Raw genomic sequence first — 19,158 nt, 5'->3', positions numbered from 1 at the left:
AAGGCATGCTTTGACTATAGATGAATTTTAAATTAGGCATATTAAACTATGCTTTGATGAAAATCTTGTACGAAAGTATTGATTCGTTTTATGTCTAGATTTAATTTATAATGATGACTTTTTCTTTTTTGGCATAAGATAATGATGACTTTTTGCTAATCTTGTTATTATTGTTGATGATGGGAGGACAAAGAAGCGAAAGGATTCTTAAAAATTTTTAAATCACAGGTAAAAAAGTTAAAAAATAAAAATATATATATATAACAATCAAAGATCAGTTTGATAATCTTATTTAGGTACCCACATATTTTTTTCTGACACCCTCAACAACTAAGAACTAGTTTGGTTGATGGAAAGTAGAAGAGAGAAGAGGTAGTTCCTGAGAAATGAAAAAAGAGTCTCTTATTTGATTAAAATTTTAAGAGGAGAGAGAGAGAGAAAAAAGCTCTGGAAAGTCATTTTCCCCATTTCATGAAAAGTCATTTTTCCCATGGGGTAGGTGGGTTTTGCACTTCCCATGGGATGAAAAGTGGTGGTATTTTTTTTTCGAAATATTATTTTAAGATGTACGGCTAAGATTTTACAAAATATCAATGGATAGTTATGATGAAATACTGAATAGTAATATAATATTATCTTAATATTTATATAATATAATATAAATATAAATATTAAAATTATAATATTTATTATATTTTAATATTATTTTAATATTTATCCTAACATAATATTTTTATTAATATTAATATAATACTTATATTAATATATTAATATTTATATTAATAAATGTTATATTTAATATTTATATTAATAAATGTTATATTTAATATTTATATTAATAAATTTATTATATTAAAAATATTAATATAATGTTAATATATATTAGTATTATGTTAACATAATAAATTAATATAGTTTAATGTTATATTATAACATATTAATATTATATTTTATATTAATATAAATATAATATTTATATTTATATAAAATTTAAGAGTAAAAAGGTATGTAATCTTATACCTACTAAGGGTATCATAGGTATTTATTCAGTTTTTTTAGAAAAATGGATGCTCAACCAAACGTAAGCTATTTTATAATTATCACTTTCTCATGATCAACCAAATATGCCAAAATTCTATTCTCGGGAAGTAATTTTTCAGAAAGTTAGCTCATCAGAAGTTACTTTTTGAGAAGAAAAGTTCTTCTCGTGAACCAAACGAGTCCTAAAGATACAAACGAGCCCGTATTACAATATGTCCTGATCCACATAAGTGTTCACACAAGCTATATACAAAATCCACTGATCTTATAAAAAATATTAAATATTATTTAGATTTTTTGGTCAAATACCCAAGATTTTTTAAGCACACAAGCAAGATAAAAACCCACAAATTATAGATGATCTACGTATATGCCAAATATTAGGTACGAAGTGAAAATAATTCCTACTTCCATCTCCGTGAGAAGTTAATATTTTTCCAAAACTCTTAATATTTTATCAAACGGGGTTCTCTAAATTGAGGGAAGGAAAAGATTATCATCTTTCCATTTTATTTTATTAAAAGAATCTCACTTTCTCAAATCAGTAAAATATAATTTCAGATAAGTAGATCTTTTACAAATTTTACAAAAAATGCAAAGGGGAGCATAAAGACAAACAAAGAACTAGGATTAAACAAATGATGGTAAGAATTCTAATGCTTTTCTTGGTTACAATGTAACAACTCAACCTATAAGTAGAAATACCCATATATGTATATGTGAATGTAGCCTTTGGAAATGAATGACTCCATTAAATATTCTAAGTGCTAAAAACTGATGTGTTTTAGAGACCAGTTTGTAATACTCTCTTTACCGGACTTACGGATTTTAATGATGCTTTGGTAATATTCAAATTTATGAAATCTAAGATGTAAGAAATGACCTAGCACTTTCAAATGTAAATTGTTTCACCCGGCGATCAAAACATGTAGTTCCCATTGGAACCAATAAATCAACTTTTAATTGTTAAGATTTTTTTTCTTTTTAATAATCATCTTTATGCAATCTACGTAGGGGTACTTTCTTACTTTGATGTACTGTGTCCAGTTAATATCCTCCCTATTGAGTCAACAGCAAGATTAACCACCCAATCCAATAAAAGCCCGCCCTCCACAAGTATATGAGCCATCTAACGTGCCCACTAACCCCCACAACTAGCTTATAAACCTTGCCTATAAATAGAGGCAGGGGGTGACCAGCCAAGGAAAAGCAAGGAGTGGAAAGAGAGGAAGAGGGAGGAGATGAGTATGGGCATAAGGCTTAAGATTTTTATTAGCATTTTAAGTAACTCTTTCCATGCCTTTGAATAGGACGACATTTATCAATAATGCCATTTAATCCAAAAAAAAAGTAATGCCAAATTCCTCACATAACAAATTCCTTTGGAGCCATTATTTTTCAATAATGGATTTTGCATTACAAAATTATTTATATACTGATTTTAAGAAAGGTTGGATTTGCTTTTTCTCATGAAACAATACACATTTAAACTTTAAAGATATTTATATAACCTCCAAGAAAATTTTTTCTCCATTTGTCTTACCATAAGAAGTCACTACTTTGCGAATGTCATGCACAAAAGATCAATCGCTTTCAGGTATTCGGCCAATATTCAACATAAGTGATGTATGAGGTCAATGGAATGGAATTGTAGATCTATCATTACCTTCAATTGATGTACTTTCCTGTTTCCAAACTTTCCATCTCCTCAAGAAAGAGTTTATATTTCACAGGAAATAATATGTTTAAATAGAGACTAAGTTATGAGCAGCTTAGAGGCTTTTGTATAATAATATAGAAATATACTGCTGCAGAAGTTGCAAGGAATCTAATCTTATAGGCCCACATTTAGAAGGGAGCTCATGAACAATACCATGTATTTGTCAAAGTGCAGATGGAGTAAGCAGGACTGGAGATACAAGATGATCACAATGAGTCATCAAGTTATTTCATATACCGTCAGTCATGTCAAAGTGATACAGCTGGAGTATCATTACGGGACATGCACCTCCCTCATAAGAAAACAACGTTACGTTCACACCTTGAAAAGGTAGCCACCATAACAACTCATACTTTATACTATCCATTTCACCTATGTTTTGTCATTGGTAGAGCCATTGTGATCCCTACAGTAGAAGATATGGCTTTATTTGTTTCTGATTCCTGTTCTCTCATCAGCTTCTTGGAAAAAAAAAGGCGATCCTGATGCGAGTTATGATGGTTTGTTTGGTCAAGGATTAGATGCAGATAACTTAGCATACATATCTGCAATTTCCTTTGCAAAATAAGCCTTTGCTTGAGGTCTCTTAACCTGGGAACCGATAAAAATTTAGATTACAGTAAATCTTCTCTCAACTATAATTCTTAGATTAAATAAAATTAGGTTAAAGGGACTTACCTTGAATGTTGGAGTAAGAAGACCATTTTCCAAAGTGAATGGTTCTAATGTCAAAGTAACAGCTTTGGCAAATTCAAAACCTCTCAGCTGTCACAGTTGGAGTACAAAATGTCAAGACCACTAACACTCCAGAAAGGTAGACATATGTGAGCCAGGAGGTATGGAGTTACCTGAGCCTGCTTTCCAACATCATCCATCTCGGCAAGGACAGCAGCCTTTGCTCTTGAATCAGCACATAGTTCTCTAAGATCTTCATACTGCAAAGAATATATAAAATAGCTATTTACGATATTCATAGACACAGGAAATAAAAATGTGTATTCCACAGCAGTCTAGGGCTCATGCACACGAATGTCAAAGTCATTTACAGTTCATAAATCAAAATCTAAGTTTAGCTGTTGACTCAGTAGATACGACGAATAATGACCTTCTGGAAAGAAATGGATAATCACTGGTCGTATAGATGAATTGTTAAATTATAAATAAAAATTTGCAATTGGCTTGCTGGTGTATATATCAGCTAGGGTTCAAATATTATGTGAAAAAACTAGAATTAACTAAGATCCATAATTGCATGTGCAAGAAGTTCCTTTATCATCTAGGAAACCTTCCCATCATATGTGACTGGCCATGAAGCCACTACAAAAGAATCGAGGAGATTCATGTCTGTTTACCAAAAATGATCTCAACCCTCTAAAATTGGTACCATGAAACCAAGAAGGCCAGTCAGCAGGTAAAAATTTTTAATACTTGAAAAGAATCTTAGACTAGCGGAGGAAAACAAGGCCTCACATAGGGAATAATGTTCATCTTTAATGTGCAAATTATTGGCAAAAAAGTCAAATTGAAAAACAATCCAAAACTCAAGGTAAAAAAGTTTGCCAACAGTTAGTAATACCTATGCAATTAAGCAATAACACTGTATATTATGGATGTTATTGGAATGACCATTACTGGGTATCAATATGCATAAATTATGTTACAAAGAAACCATAAATGGAACCCTTAATCTGCAGTCATGAATTGATAGATGTATAAAGAAAAGGCATCCATACAATGTGATGATTTTGTCAAACAAGTTGCTCATAGGAATGTTATCATGTAGAAAATTAGAAAATTGTCACTGTTTGTCCAAAACATGGAGGGCAGCATCCCTAGGCATACTATGAAATTTTATAGGTTTAATACTTTGCCACAAATGCTGTCATTTACCCTTGAGGCTTGCAATTAGGTTCATTTCCATTGTATGCCTCCATATTTTTTTATATTTGTACATCCACAAATGCTGACTTTAATTTTGTGTTTGAAATTTTGAATACTTATAAGAATCTGTGCTCCATATAATTACCATTGCTTCCATGTCTTTCAGTTCCCTTGGATTAATGTTGTAGTTTCTACCTTTTCATTAAAAATGGTCATGTTATCTTCCACAGTGGTTGTATCTGCAAGAACACATTCAACATGAAATTCATTTTAAACTTTACAACATGGGAGATTTGGATTTTGACTCCAAATCTTCTTTCTTCAAACATTGATCTGGCTAATTTTCTAAACACTTTGATTCCCAGCAATATTTTTATTTTGTTTCAGATTAATCCTTCCTAAGATTAAGTAGAAGCATGCTCAATCAATGAGCAAAAATGGCAAGCTTAGCACCTTATAACTTCAAAGAATCAATTTTACGGCATACCAAAATTTAATCTTAACAAAAAGCACCTAAAATGTAGCTTTCATACCATTCAGTAGTCCATCCATGTGTTCTGAATTGGGTTGATATTACATAGGGACACGCTCACATATAGAAGCTCAAATACCTTGTACGTGAAGACTTCAAAATAAAAATTGATGAACAGTTTTTCTCTGTTGATCATTTATAGATCACCTCTTCTCCAGCTAAAGTCTCATCATCTCGTCAATTATTGATGACTCACCAGGTCATTTATACAAATAATATCCAAATAACCATGGATTATCTGTTAATGGTTCAATTGATGACTTCTTCAAACAGGAAATCCATAAAGTAAGATTCCTTGGTTTCATTTTCCTTTACGAGTTAAAAGAAACTTAGAAGAAGAAGAGTTGGCCTTCAATTATCATGGATTGGTCAAAATAGATACAAATGGATGCAGCGAGCAGAACATGTGTGTAAGTAGTGTATGTTTGTGTGTGAGAGAGAGGACTGCCATCTTGATGTACTGTCTAGACTCTAGACATAGCTCAAATATGTGATTGATGCAATAAACCAAAAGGAACCATGCTACTAATAGATGTTGATTTGAACAAGCGCAAAATATCTTCCATATAAAAAAATGGAAACAAAAAAAGAATTAGAGTAATAGCTAGTGTAGTAGTATTCTCCCATCTCTTCTTGAATGCAAAAAAGAAGAAGAAGAAGTTGCACTGGTATTTTAAGCAATTCCTTAATGGAATCATACTTTGGTGAATGGAGCTAAAATAACTAGATATTGAACCTCATGTTCGGAAATTTAAAACCATATACCATATCCGAGGGCTTGCTTGGCGTTGCTTTTGTTTTCAAAAACTGAACAAGAAAAAAGAACTGGACTGAACAATATGTACAATGAAACCCTTTCGTTTTTTGAGTTGTTTGTAAAATATTTAGAGCATTTGGTCGCTAAGATTTATTGCTTTCAAAAAAGAGTGAAATAAAAGCAAGGAATAGCCAATGTTTTGTGCAAATGCTAACTTTAACATCAATCTCCATGTGGAATTTCACTAATTTGTAGAGAAACAAGCACTAAAATAACAACAATATTATACAGCCCTGAGTTTGATCACTTTAGAAGAACAATCTAGAAATTTACTGAAGTTGGATTATTCAATTTGCTCAAGCTTTCTTAGAACTCCTTGAAGATATCTATGATATTCCAAGTTCATGCTATTGAATGTGCCGTCCCAACTTTTGACATGTGTAGCGAGTGATTCATGTTATGGTTACATTCGCAAGGTTTGAACATCTGTGTTTGAAAAATGACTAATATTTAAGTTTTTAACCAACTCCCACGTGAGTAAACGTGCCTTCTTTCAGATAAAATGATTGATTAATTCTGTTCCTAACATCAGTCCCAACTTTTTAATGTTGGTAGTCATAAAAATTTCTGCAGCAACTCTAACCTCTATCAAAAATTTAAAAGATAAACAGTTCATATGTTTTCATGAATCACACACCACCACTAAGAAAGTAGCTAAAGAGAAAGATAACAATGAAGGATACAATAGTAATGCAAGACGGAAGGATGTTGATCACTGAGGACTTATCGGTGAATTTAGAAGGGGACAAAGAAGACAGGAAATCTATGCTGCTAGCATGGTGACTGTAAAGTCAAGGCATTTCATCAAAAAATGAAAATCTGAAACCCTAGTTTGGGGACATGAGACACTTTTTTTTGATAACTTACAGATATGCCATCAAAGACAGAGAGTACATGTTTGGATTAAAAAAATTAAATTAAATGAGCTAAATTTCCTGACTTTTAGGGCCTGTTTGGAAGCCTGATGATATTTTCAGCCCGATAAGATCTTCTGGTGGGGGTTTTCAGTTGAAGTTGATGAGGAAAGAGAAGTGATAAAAAAGATTTTGTTTGATTAAGAGAGGCAGCCAGTATATGTTATCCATAAAACCTAGACTAATTAGTTCTCATGAAAACATGATTTAGTGTAACGCTGAAAACAAAACAGGATAAGGGAACCCCACTCTCAATCTCTCAAAACTCTCGACCATTGGAGCTTTCCTTTCTCAATCACTTGGGTGTAGGAAGAAGATGAGAATGAATTAGCCGCTTGAAAAATCCAAAGAGGCCCTTAAAGAAAGACTTGTTCACAGAACATTTTAATTGATTAGATCACAACCATCACAATAGTTAACATTAGCCTTTAAATCCCACTACTATAAAAAAATTGTTGCCAATAAAAAATTCTACTACCCAATTCCTCTCATGCTTAGGGGGTGTGCACTCTATTTTCACTAAAGGAAATTTTCATTGATGTGCCAATGTTCAGAACACTAAATAGGTTGAGAGTCCATAGTCATGAAGGAAAGGATGAATTCTATTACAGTAAATTTAAAGCAGGAGAAAGAAGATCCACCTTGATTCCTTCAGATGCGGCCCAAGCCTTCAATACATCTGGCTCAACTGAGACTATTGCAACCAGACAAGAGTTTAAGCTGTCACCTTTAAAAATAAACAACAATTAATGTGCATATATTGTGAAGCTATAAAAAAGCTGACAAGATTCAGATGGTTACCATAGACAAAACATTGAGAAATGAAGTTGCACTTAGCATAAACATTCTCGATCTTCTCTGGGGCTATGTACTCGCCCTGGGCCAACTTAAAAATGTTCTTTTTCCTATCATAATTTCAGAAGTGCAGATGTAGAGTATCAAGTATCAACCATAAAGTTTGCATACAGCATAGTAGCAAACTGAGTAAAGATAAAGTAGATATCATATGCATGAATACAAGCACAAAAACGAACAAATATACACAGGCTCTGCATGTAGATATAAACAAAAGCATGCAGATACATACAAGGATGTGTACATATTTAGCCATGAAATAAGATAACAAAAGAGGAGTTTGAAAAGACGAGTGCTGAATTTGTATTTTTATACATTAGTACAGAATTTAATGTGGAAGCATCAATTTTATATGCCTAAATACACCTATATATACATAAACAACTGCCTTCTGCCACATATCTAGTCCCTCACACTCCATATGGCATTAAAACAAAATGCAAATAATTTTTACCTGCTACTGGAAATGGGTAAAGAAAACAATGCTTAAGTCATATGCAGGAAAAATATGTTAAACAAAATGTCAAAATGGTAGAAAGGAAGCTTAACGTCATTGTTCCTTTTTTTTTTTTATTCCCAAATTAACTTTTACAGTTTTCTTAGGTTGTTCATGGTGACAAAAATCCACTTATAGCAGTGATTTCATACCCGACTTTAAGTGTTATATGAGTAGCACACTACCTTCTTAGTGCTTTAGCCTTTAAGTAATTAGAAGTTCAGAATATTTCTGGACAAGTTTATGTAAAATTGGTGGATTCCATTTTTAAGATAATTAAAAGATAAATCTCTTATTTAATGGAGCCAGCTCATATGTAAACTCGAATATGGATTTGTTAGCTATTCTCCACCTTTTACTTCCTATTTCTCTACTTTCTTTCTCTTCATCTTTCTCCCATTGTTTTCCTTCCATATTCTTTTCTGCTAAGTGCTAACTCTTTTCTGCTAACAGCAGAGAACCCCTCATCTTTCTTTCTTCTTTATCTATTCTTCTTCCAGCCTTCTTTTCTACCATTTCCCTATCTCCTAACATCTTTAAGAATAATATTCATCGCCTTTCATTCTTCTTTCTTCACTCAGCTTCAACAGACAACCCTTTCTCCTGTTGCTAACTCCACATGCACTGCACTGCAGATGACCGCAAATTGATCTCAGCAGATGCCACAGCAGTTGAAGCGATCAGCAGAAGTCCAATTAGAGATTAGCTAAAGGAGAGACAGACCGGAATAATCTGTTGCATATATTGAAGCAGTAAAAAAATTCTATGTTAGCTACCAGTAGAGTTTCTTTATAATCTTCACCGTGTCTTGAATGATTATGGAAGGTAAACTTTGGTTTTAAAAAATACCTAGTTTACTTTACAACTTGAATGAAGATTTCCTTTTTTTTTTTTTTTCTTGCTTATGCATATCTATGGTTTTGTTTGGAGATAAAAAATCATAAGCTTTCACCACTGAGGTCCACAAGTTAGTGGCCTAATCGACCCAGATGAAAGCTTCTATAGCGCCAATATCCTGACAAGTGGACGCTCCAAAACCATTATCAACCACTACATGGAAATAACAACTGTAATTTGTCCAGTCAAACTTTTGAATGGATTTTCTGGGACAAAACAGGGCCTGCCATAATGGCTTTCCTTCCAGAAAAAGAATGGGCAACCCAATTCAACGTTATAATGGCCATTATCAGCTGTTATAAAATGAAATAGCACGATAATAAGAAAAATTATGCCATTATTTGTGCAAGACACTAGTTATTTTTAAAGTATCTCTTGGAACTATTTAGCAGTATATATGCTTTTGAACGGTAAAAATATGACTATTTTCATCTGATGAATTAAGTTAAATGACAGCCATTTTTTTATGCTGTATAATAACTGTTATAACGGACAATGGGTAAATAACAGAAATTATTAAGCTCTCAAAATTTATAAGGGGACTGAAACCTACATAATGGCTGTTATAACAGTATTTTCCAGTGTTACTTTAAGCCATGCCATAAACTCATCCCTGTAAATCAGACAGTCATCTCAAACATGAATGAAACTTGTTAGGAGGCATGCAAACTACAAGGAAATTATAAAGGAAGCAGTTTGCATCAGTTTCCTCCTTTTCCTTGTCTGGTGGTGGTTTTTCTTTTTCTTTTCTTTTTCCTAGTTTTAACTTTTTCTCTCTGACTGGCTATCAATCTAATGTCCAGGGTCCAACGACTGCCTTTTGGGTTTGGGCTAGCATTCAAAGAGGTACCTACACAGTTGAGACCAGATATCACATTTTCAATATAAATACAATTCCTAATAATAGGATCCAAAAATGCAGTTATTATCATAAGAAAGATATTGACAAACAAGATGCTAAGATTACCAAGTTGAGATAAGTAGACGAAATCAGCTACAGCTGATGCAAACTTGGCATTCAAATTTAAACTCGAATGGGGCCACCATGTGTTGGTATTATAGTTCCAAAAAACGAGGTTAAATTCTGTAGATAAAGAATCCTGGTCCCAATCAAACAAATTTTTTTTCTTTCAAAGAACAGAAAAAGTATAAGAATTGTTGCTTATTTCAGAACAATGAAGAAACATTGGTTATAGCAAAATGCTGGACCATAGGTGATGCATCCAATACCAAAAGTAATCAGCAACAATCATATTGTTAGAATCCCGCAAATCTCAAGCAAATCTGACTGAATAAACCAAAATCATATTGATCTCATAGAATCAAGTCAAAAAAGATAGAATCAAGCCAAGACCTCGGCAATCAAGGGTCAACTATGATCTCGGCAAACAAGAAAATCTATTAAGAAAATTTGTCACGACCAGCAGTACTATCTTTGAATATTCTCCTCTGATTTCTCTCCTCTTATTGTATATATTCTATAGTTGTTTACTAATTTTGTACAGCCACACTTACCACTTTTGTATAGTCATACTTATAATTTTTTGTGACTCATTGTATTTAAATATTGATCCATACTTGGAGGAAATAACAACAAGATTATATTTTTCCTCATAGATTATAATTTTTCTCATGATATCAGAGCTCTCGTCTTTGGGCCTTTTCTTCTTCGTTAGCCTTCATTGCTGAGTTATCGGTCTTCATCACCAATTATTCCTGATCACATGGAATGCTATACCATGCCGAACCGATCGGTACACCCCGTACCGAGCCGGACCGATGGGGAATCGGCACAATTCGATCGGTTCAAATGGTATACCGATGGAGGAAGGAAAAGAGAGGAAAAGTGAGAAAGAGAGAGAGAGGGGAGGAGAGAGAGGGAGGCGGGAGCCGCTGGAGGCCGGGGGTGGCCCGTTGCGGCCACCGGAGGGCCGCGAAAGCATCCGCAACTCGTCGATTCGCCCGATAGGACTTTGAAACGAGCGAGAAAGAGAGAGAGAATGGGGGAGATCATCGGAGATAGGAGTGGACGGCATCGCGGTTGCAGATGCGGGCTTCGTCGAGATCGGAGGAGGGTGGCGGAAGCGGCGTGGACGGCGTCGCGGTCATGGAACAGGGGCTGTTGCCCCTATTCATGCGAACCCTTTTTTAAAAATGAAGATCAATAGTGAAGCCGGCAAACCATTAGACGGCTTCACTGTTTAAAAGATTTTCTAAAAAAATTAAAATCAATGAAGCCGGCAAACCATTTGCCGGCTTCACGTAAGTTTTGATTTTAAAAAAAAAAATCGTGAAACAGGGACGTTGCCCCTGTTTCACTCCTACGGCACCGTGCGCATGGACTGCGCCGTCCGACGGCCACGACAGCGAGTCGAAGGCCGTCCGACGGCGCCGCCCCCTCCTTCCCCTCCCTCCTTTTCTTTCTTCCTCCCTTTCTCTATTTCTCTCTCTTTCTCTTTTTCTTCTCTCGATTCGGGTTCGGTGCCTTCGTCGATTCGCTGCCGGTTCGGCATAGTACGGAATCATACCAAACTATATCGCCAGTCGATTGAAACAGCCGTCGGTATCGAGACGGCAAACCTTGCCTGGTCGTGCCTTTATTGTCGATTAGATCTTCCTCGGTTACCTTTACGGCTCTATCTTTACCATTCATGTCTGGTTGTTTCTTCTCTTGATCTTTTTGTTTCTTTGTTCTTCTACAAATGTCGGAAACCTCTGAAACCGTGGCCAATAATTTTACTGGACCAACTTTTGGATCTTTACCGAATGGACCAAATGGAGAGCTCTAAAACATGAATCCTTCCTATCGACTTGATGGGAAGAATTATCTCCAATGATCGCAGATTATTAAGATATTCCTTAAGAGGAGAGAAAAACTTCATCATTTGAACGAGGCTAGACCTAGTGCTGATGATCCAAAGTTTCCTACGTGGGATGAGAAAAACTCAATGATCATGTCCTGGCTATGGAATTCAATGCAACCCAATATCAGTAAGAACTGTATGTTTCTTTCTACTGCTAGAGATATATGAAAAATGGTTCGTCAAACATACTCCAAGATGTAGGATGCCACTATAATCTATGAGATCAAGACGAAGATTTCAATCACCAAGCAAAGCACTCTTTCGATTACGGAATATTATAACCTGATGAATGGTTTTTAGCTTGAATTAGACCATTATCAAGATATTAAGATGCTATGCAGTGAGGATACCAAAGCCCTTTTGAGTTTGGTGAAATGGGATTTGATTTTTGAATTTCTTGGAGGACTTAATGCAGAGTTTGATCAAGTTAGGATTCAGATTCTTGGAAAAAAATGGCTGCCGTTACTGAATGAAGTATTCTTCATCATATATGCTGAGGAAAGTCGGTGGACTGTCATGCTGGAATCACAGATTTCCAAAAGCTCAGCTATGGTCTCTGTGAAGGTTGCAGATGAAAGAAGTTTAATAACTTTAGGAAAGGGTAAGGTGACAGAACCACTGATAATCATTCCTCTAAACAGTCCAATCGAGATGGGCTCTGGTATACCTATTGTAAAAAGCCCCAGCATACAAAAGAAATCTGTTTTAAGCTTCATGGAAAAGCACAAGTCCCTAGTCGAAATGGAGGATTTAAAGGATGGTAGAGAAGTCAGGCCAACTTCACAAACAAGGAAGATACCTCTCAAGAAAAATCAATCCCTGATGGTGATGAATTCAGAGAATTCAACAAGAGATTGAAAAACTATGAGATTTTCTTAAATCCCTCTCTAATTCATCTAGCTCATGTTCATTGGCTCAATCTGGTAAGTGCCTTGTTTTTAAAACCTTTAATGCTGACAACTCCACCCACTTTAACTCTTGGGTCATAAACTCTGGAGCCACCGATCATATGACACATAACTCCACTAAATTTGAAACTTATAAACCATGTCCAGGGAATAAAAAAACTACTGTTGCTGATGGTTCTCCTATAACCATTGCGGATCAGGACACCATAAATTTGACTCCTTCGCTCTATAAAATATGCTACATATTTCTAAACTATCCACCAATCTTGTTTTCATTCATCAACTTGCTAAAGACTTAAATTGTCAGACAATCCTTTTTCCCACTCATTGTGTCTTTCAGGATCAGGTTACAGGGAGGATGATTGGATTTGCTAAAGAATGGAATAGGCTCTACTATCTTGAAGAAGTCAGTAGTTCTATGGATAAAGGTACTCGATTAACCCTCTCCTACTCTTCGTGAAGTACTTCTTCAATTAATTCTGGCTCCTCAAAGAAATCTAAAATTTGGCTTCACTATTTTCATCTCGGCCATCCACCTTTTCAGCTACTCAAAATCATGTTTTCTTTGCTTTTCAAAAATATTGCTGTGGAAAGTTTTCATTGTGACACTTGTGAAATTGTTAAACACCATCGTGTGTCATTTCTTTTGAGTAATACAAAGTCCTTTCAACCTTTTTTCTTAGTGCATACTAACGTTTGGGGCCCATCTAAAATTCCTAACTTCACCAGGGATAAGTGGTTTATGTCTTTTATCAATGACTGCACTAGAACTACATGGCTATATTTAATAAAGAAGTCTGAAGTAAGCAATATCTTTCCCATTTTTTACAACATGATAAAAACTCAGTTTGGAATTTTTGTAAAATGAGTTAGATCTAATAATGCAAGGGATTATTTTAATCACATTTTTTACTTTCTTTAAGAAAGAAAAAATTATCCATGAGTCTTCTTGTGTTGACACACCCCAACAAAATGGGATAACTGAGCGAAAAAATAAACACTTACTCAATGTTACCCAAACACTTCTGTTTCAATCCAATGTTCCAAAAAGATTTTAGGGAGAGGCAGTCCAAACAGCAGCTTACTTGATAGATAGGATACCCTCTAGCCTCCTAAGCAATAAAGGTCCTATTCAGGTATTGTCAGAATTTCATCCTGAATTTCATTTTTTCAATAACCTACCACTTAGAGCAAGGTTTGCCATACTGTGCCGAACCGGCCGGTACACCCCGTATCGTACCGAACCGACGAAGAACCGGCACGATTTGATCGGTAAATTTGGTACACCGACGGTATGGAAGGAAAAAAGAGAAAAGTGAGAAAGAGAGAGAAAGAGGAGGGAGGTAGGAGCCGCCAGAGGCCGACGGTGGCCGACTACGGTCGTCTGAGGGCTTCCGAGCTTCGTATCGTCTGATAGAGCTTTCAAGAGAGGGAGAAAGAGAGAGAGAGTGCTCGGGGAGAGAAACCTATCGGACGGACGGTACCTTCATCGTGAGGCCCTCGATGGCCGATGAGCCGACATCGATGGCCTGAGGGCGGTCGAGCGGGCGAAGCCCCTCCACGGCTCCATCCCCTTCTTTTTTTCGAAACAGACGGTCGTCTGTTTCAGTTTTTCTTTTTTTTTTTGGTTTTAAACTTATGAAGTCGGCAACTGCCGACTTAAGAAATTTTTTTAAAAAAAGACAAAAATCGTGAAGCCGACAAACTATTTGCCGACTTCACTTAAAACTATATTTTTTAAAGAACTTGCGAAACAGGAGCAACGCCCCTGTTTCACGCCCGCGGCACCGCGTGCATAGACTGCACCCTCCGACGGCCACGACGGCCAACCAAAGGCCATCTGACGGCCCCGCCGGCTCCTTCCCCTCCTTTTTTTTCTTTCTTCCTCCTCTCTCTCTCTCTTTTTTTCGATTCGGATCTACTTGCCTTTGTCGGTTCGGTACGGTACGAAACCGTATCAAACCATATCGCCGGCCGACCGATATGGCCAACAGTATCGGTTCAGCATACCTTGACTTAGAGTGTTCGAATGTGTCTCCTATGTCCATATTCACCAACAAAATAGAGGCAAACTCAATCCTATAGCTTTAAAATGTATGTTTATGAGGTACTCAAATACTAAAAAGGGCTACAAACGTTATCATGCTTCAACTCAGAACATGTTTATCTCCATGGATGTCACCTTTAGTGAAACTGAATCATTCTTTCAACCTCCATATTCCTATCTTCAGGGGAAGAGTTCAAAAAAAGATACGGAATACGGAGGATTTCTTCTTGATGATTTCGATGGTACTCAGTTGCTTTCTTTTTCATCTCAAACATCATCTCAGCCATCTTCTATTTCTTGCCAACCTATATCATCTCAACCGTCTTTTGTTTCTTGCCAACCTACATCAAAATCTGACATCACCGTCCTGGAAGGGCACGAGCAGCAACTAGATCCGAAACCATCTAAACTACTACAGTATTCAAGAAAGAAGAAGCCCATTCCAGAATTGATACAAATCCATGAGTCTGAACCAGAATCAAGTAAAGAAACTATTCCCCTTTCTTCCTTTATCAATGAGTCTAATCCTAAGGAATCTATCCATGAAGATTTAGACCTACCAATTGCTCTAAGAAAAGCCATCAAAAAATACACCCAACATCCAATTTCACAGTTTGTGTCCTTCCATAGACTATCCCCACAATACAGAAGCTTCCTCACTACCCTAAATTTGATTGACATCCCTAAAACCATACAAAAGGCATTAACGGATAGAAATTGGGTACAAACTATGAAAGAGGAAATGAATGCATTAGAGAAGAATAAGACATGGGAGATTGTTACTCTACCTAAAGGAAAACAACCAATAAGATGCAAATGGGTTTTACACATTGAAATATAAAGCTAATGGATCTCTTGAGAGGTACAAAACTAGATTAGTGGCAAAAGGGTATACTCAAGCCTATGAGATGGATTATCAAGAAACCTTTGCCTCTATGGCAAAGATGAATACCGTACGGATATTACTATCCCTTGCTGCTATGTTTGGTTGGTGTCTATAATAATTTGATATTAAGAATGTGTTTCTACATGGAGACTTGGAGGAGGTTTTCATGGAGCCATCGTCTTGATTTAATGAAAATTTTGGAGCAGATAAGGTTTATTGGTTGAAAAAAATATTGTATAGCTTGAAATAGTCTCCTAAAGCATGGTTTGGAAGATTTACAAAGACTATGTTGAGAATGGGATACAAACAAAATCAAAGAGATCAAACATTCAATTAAAGGTGAAGTTACAGTTCTACGAGTGTATGTAGATGATATCATTGTGACTGAAAATGATGCAACTGAAAAAAAAATTTTCGAAAACATCTAGCTCAAGAGTTTGAAATCAAAAAACTTGGAAAGCTGAAATACTTTCTAGGCATTGAAGTGGCATACTCTAGAAAGGGCATTTTCATATCTCAAAGAAAGTATGTGCTAGACCTTCTTAAAGAAACAGAAAATCTCGACAGTAAGATAGCAAGCACTCCTATTGATACGAACCATAGAATAGGTAGGATAGAAGGAAGTAGTGCAATTGATAAAGGGAGATATCAAAGACATGTTGGAAGATTAATTTATCTCTCCCATACAAGACCGGATATAGCTTACTCAGTGAGTGTGGTAAGTCAATTCTTGCATAATCCGAAGGAGGAACACTTGCAAGCAATTTACAGAATTCTTCATTATCTCAAAGCTACACCAGGAAAAGAGATTTTATTCTAGAAAAGAAAAGAACTGACACTAGAAGCCTACACGGATGCGGACTATGCAGGATCTCAGTTGGATAGAAGATCGACGTTCGGCTATTGCACTTCCCTGGGAGGTAATTTGATGACATGGAGAAGTAAAAAGCTAAATGTAGTTGCAAGATCCAGTGCTGAAGCCAAATTTAGAGCTATTGCTCACGAAATTTGTGAACTTTTGTAGCTGAAGATAATTCTGGATGATCTCAGAATTAAGAGAGAAGGAACTATGAGATTATATTGTGATAACATATCTGCTATCAACATGCACATAATCTTATTCAATAGGACAAAACTAAACACATTGAAATAGACAGACATTTCATAAAAGAGAAGTTGGAGAATGGCTTGATTAGTACTCCTTATATGCCATAGATAATTAGCTGGCCAATGTTTTAACTAAGGGACTACCTACAACAACATTTCAGAAAATTACTAGCAAGCTGGAATGGAAGATATCTATTCACCAGCTTGAAGGAGAGTGTTAGAATACCACAAATCTCAAGTAAATCTGACAAATAAGCCAAAATCATATTGATCTCATAGAATCAAATCAAAAAAGATAGAATTAAGCCAAGATCTCGACACTCAAAGAACAACTATAATCTCGGCAAACTAGAAAATCTATCAAGAGAATTTGTCACAACCAGCAATACAATCTTTGAATATTCTCCTCTGATTTCTCTTCTCTTATTGTATATATTCTATAGTTGTTTATTATTTTTGTACAGCCACACTTACCACTTTTGTATGGTTATACTTACCATTTTTTGTTGCTCGTTTTAAATATTGACCCATACTTAGAGGAAATAACAAGATTATATTTTTCCTCATAGATGATATTTTTCCTCACATATGTATGAAGAACTCTCAATGAGTAAATATCAGCTAGAGTCCTCTAAAAATGATGTCATTTATAAATTAGGTCAGACGATTCTCCTAGAATAGTATAATAAGTATCGATTTCCTACCACAGCTTTGCTAATAGAATCAACAACTGACACAGTTGAGGAGAGGAATCGTAAATTTGCTCCATCATTTTTTATATGCATAAACTTGTCATCTAAACCAACTTTGCTCACTCTTTTATTAAGCCTTATAGAGCAAGCACCAAACAAGCAAGAAGGATATATTAAGATAAAAAGAAATGACAAATCAGAGAAAACTACAATAACAGAGTAAAGTTGTCTTTTATTTGATAAATGAGTATAATAATATATCTCTACCCTAAAGAAACAAGATCAATGACTTTCGAACAGAAGGGATGAATCTACAAAAAGCGAAATGGAAAACTGTTGAGTATCCCTTATTTTAAGGTAATTGCCTCGAGATACTATGATTTTTTTCTTTGCAATAGCACTTGTTTAGTAGTCTATTTTACACAATCTAAGTGATTGTTAGTATTATTGTTAGCAAAGAATGCCGTATCGGGCCGAACCACCCGGTATGGGACGTGTCGAACCGTACCGACGGAAAACTGAGACGGATTCACCGTGGAAAACGGTACATGCCGGTGCCGGAAAAGAAAAGAGAGAAAAAGAGAAAAAGAGAGGAAAAAAAGGGAGGGGGATCCGCCAGAGGGCCTCCGACAGGCTGTCATGGCCGTCGGGCAGTGTAAACGCCTCCCGCGGCTTCACGATGTAGATCGCCCCTATTTTTCAATTTTTTTTTAAAAATCTTTTTTTAAATGAAGCCGGCACTAGGTTTGTCGGCAAACCCAGTGCCGGCTTCATTAAAAAAAATTAAAAAAAAAAAACAGAAAACAAGGGCGGATCGCCTCTGTTTCACGCTGCAAAATCGCAGAGGGCGTAAACGCCGCCCGCAGGCCACGATGGCCCGTCGAAGGCCCTCCGACGGCCCCTCCGACGGACCCCCCTCCCTCTTTTTCTTTCTTCCTCTCTCTCTCTCTATTTCTCTCTCTTTCTCTCTTTTTCTTCTCCGATTCGGCTCTATTTTCCTTCGTCGATTCGCCTCGATTCGGAACAAAACAGGGGCATGCCGAACCGTACCGCCGGCTGGCTGATACGGCCGCCAGTACCGGTTTTGCAAACTGTGATTGTCAGGATGTTTCATCAAATGCCTCAAATAACATGACATTTGCTTACATGAAGGCATTATTGTCAAATCGCAACGAGATAAAAATATATCTTATATCAGACCAACAAGAGAGAAATCAATGAATAGTGAACAGAAACTTTCTGCACCATGCATAAGACTTATAGGATGGTTAAATATTCTTCAGCGATGGAATTTTTTTAACATATGAAATTTTTAATGTTTTTTAAAAAAAAAATTGATTTAAACTCCATAGGATTCAAAAGACCGAGCCATCTGCACAAGTTTGCTAATATAAGGTTATAATTTAGCCCATTGAGGTTGATAGTATGATAAAAACGCATACTAAGAAATCTTTTTGGACATGAATATAAAGTAAGACAAGAAATGAAAAGGATTTATGAG

The 19,158-nt window shown here is 35.8% G+C and overlaps 1 protein-coding gene across 5 annotated transcripts in view; it reads right to left on the bottom strand.

Moving 5' to 3' along the window:
* Positions 1–2,964: 2,964 nt before the first annotated feature.
* LOC105052739 (long chain acyl-CoA synthetase 6, peroxisomal) overlaps positions 2,965–19,158 on the bottom strand; it is a 40,370-nt gene continuing 24,176 nt past the window's right edge. For 2 of the 5 annotated variants that reach the window (XM_073244081.1, XM_010933672.4), the window contains exons 19-24: positions 7,707–7,810; positions 7,547–7,632; positions 5,940–5,981; positions 3,610–3,696; positions 3,440–3,526; positions 2,965–3,352 (exon numbers count right to left, since the gene is read on the bottom strand). In XM_073244081.1, the coding sequence (XP_073100182.1) occupies positions 3,272–3,352; positions 3,440–3,526; positions 3,610–3,696; positions 5,940–5,981; positions 7,547–7,632; positions 7,707–7,810 (487 nt within the window). In that variant the 3' untranslated portion in view covers positions 2,965–3,271. Of the gene's footprint in view, positions 3,353–3,439; positions 3,527–3,609; positions 3,697–5,939; positions 5,982–7,546; positions 7,633–7,706; positions 7,811–9,705; positions 10,004–19,158 lie in introns of those variants that run through there. The other 3 variants (XM_073244082.1, XM_010933673.4, XM_073244083.1) reach the window with 2 other exon arrangements.

Source organism: Elaeis guineensis, chromosome 10, assembly GCF_000442705.2.
Source record: "Elaeis guineensis isolate ETL-2024a chromosome 10, EG11, whole genome shotgun sequence".
Lineage (NCBI taxonomy): Eukaryota > Viridiplantae > Streptophyta > Magnoliopsida > Arecales > Arecaceae > Elaeis > Elaeis guineensis.
Note: the sequence above shows the minus strand (reverse complement) of the source record. Positions and strands in the feature narration are given on the sequence as shown.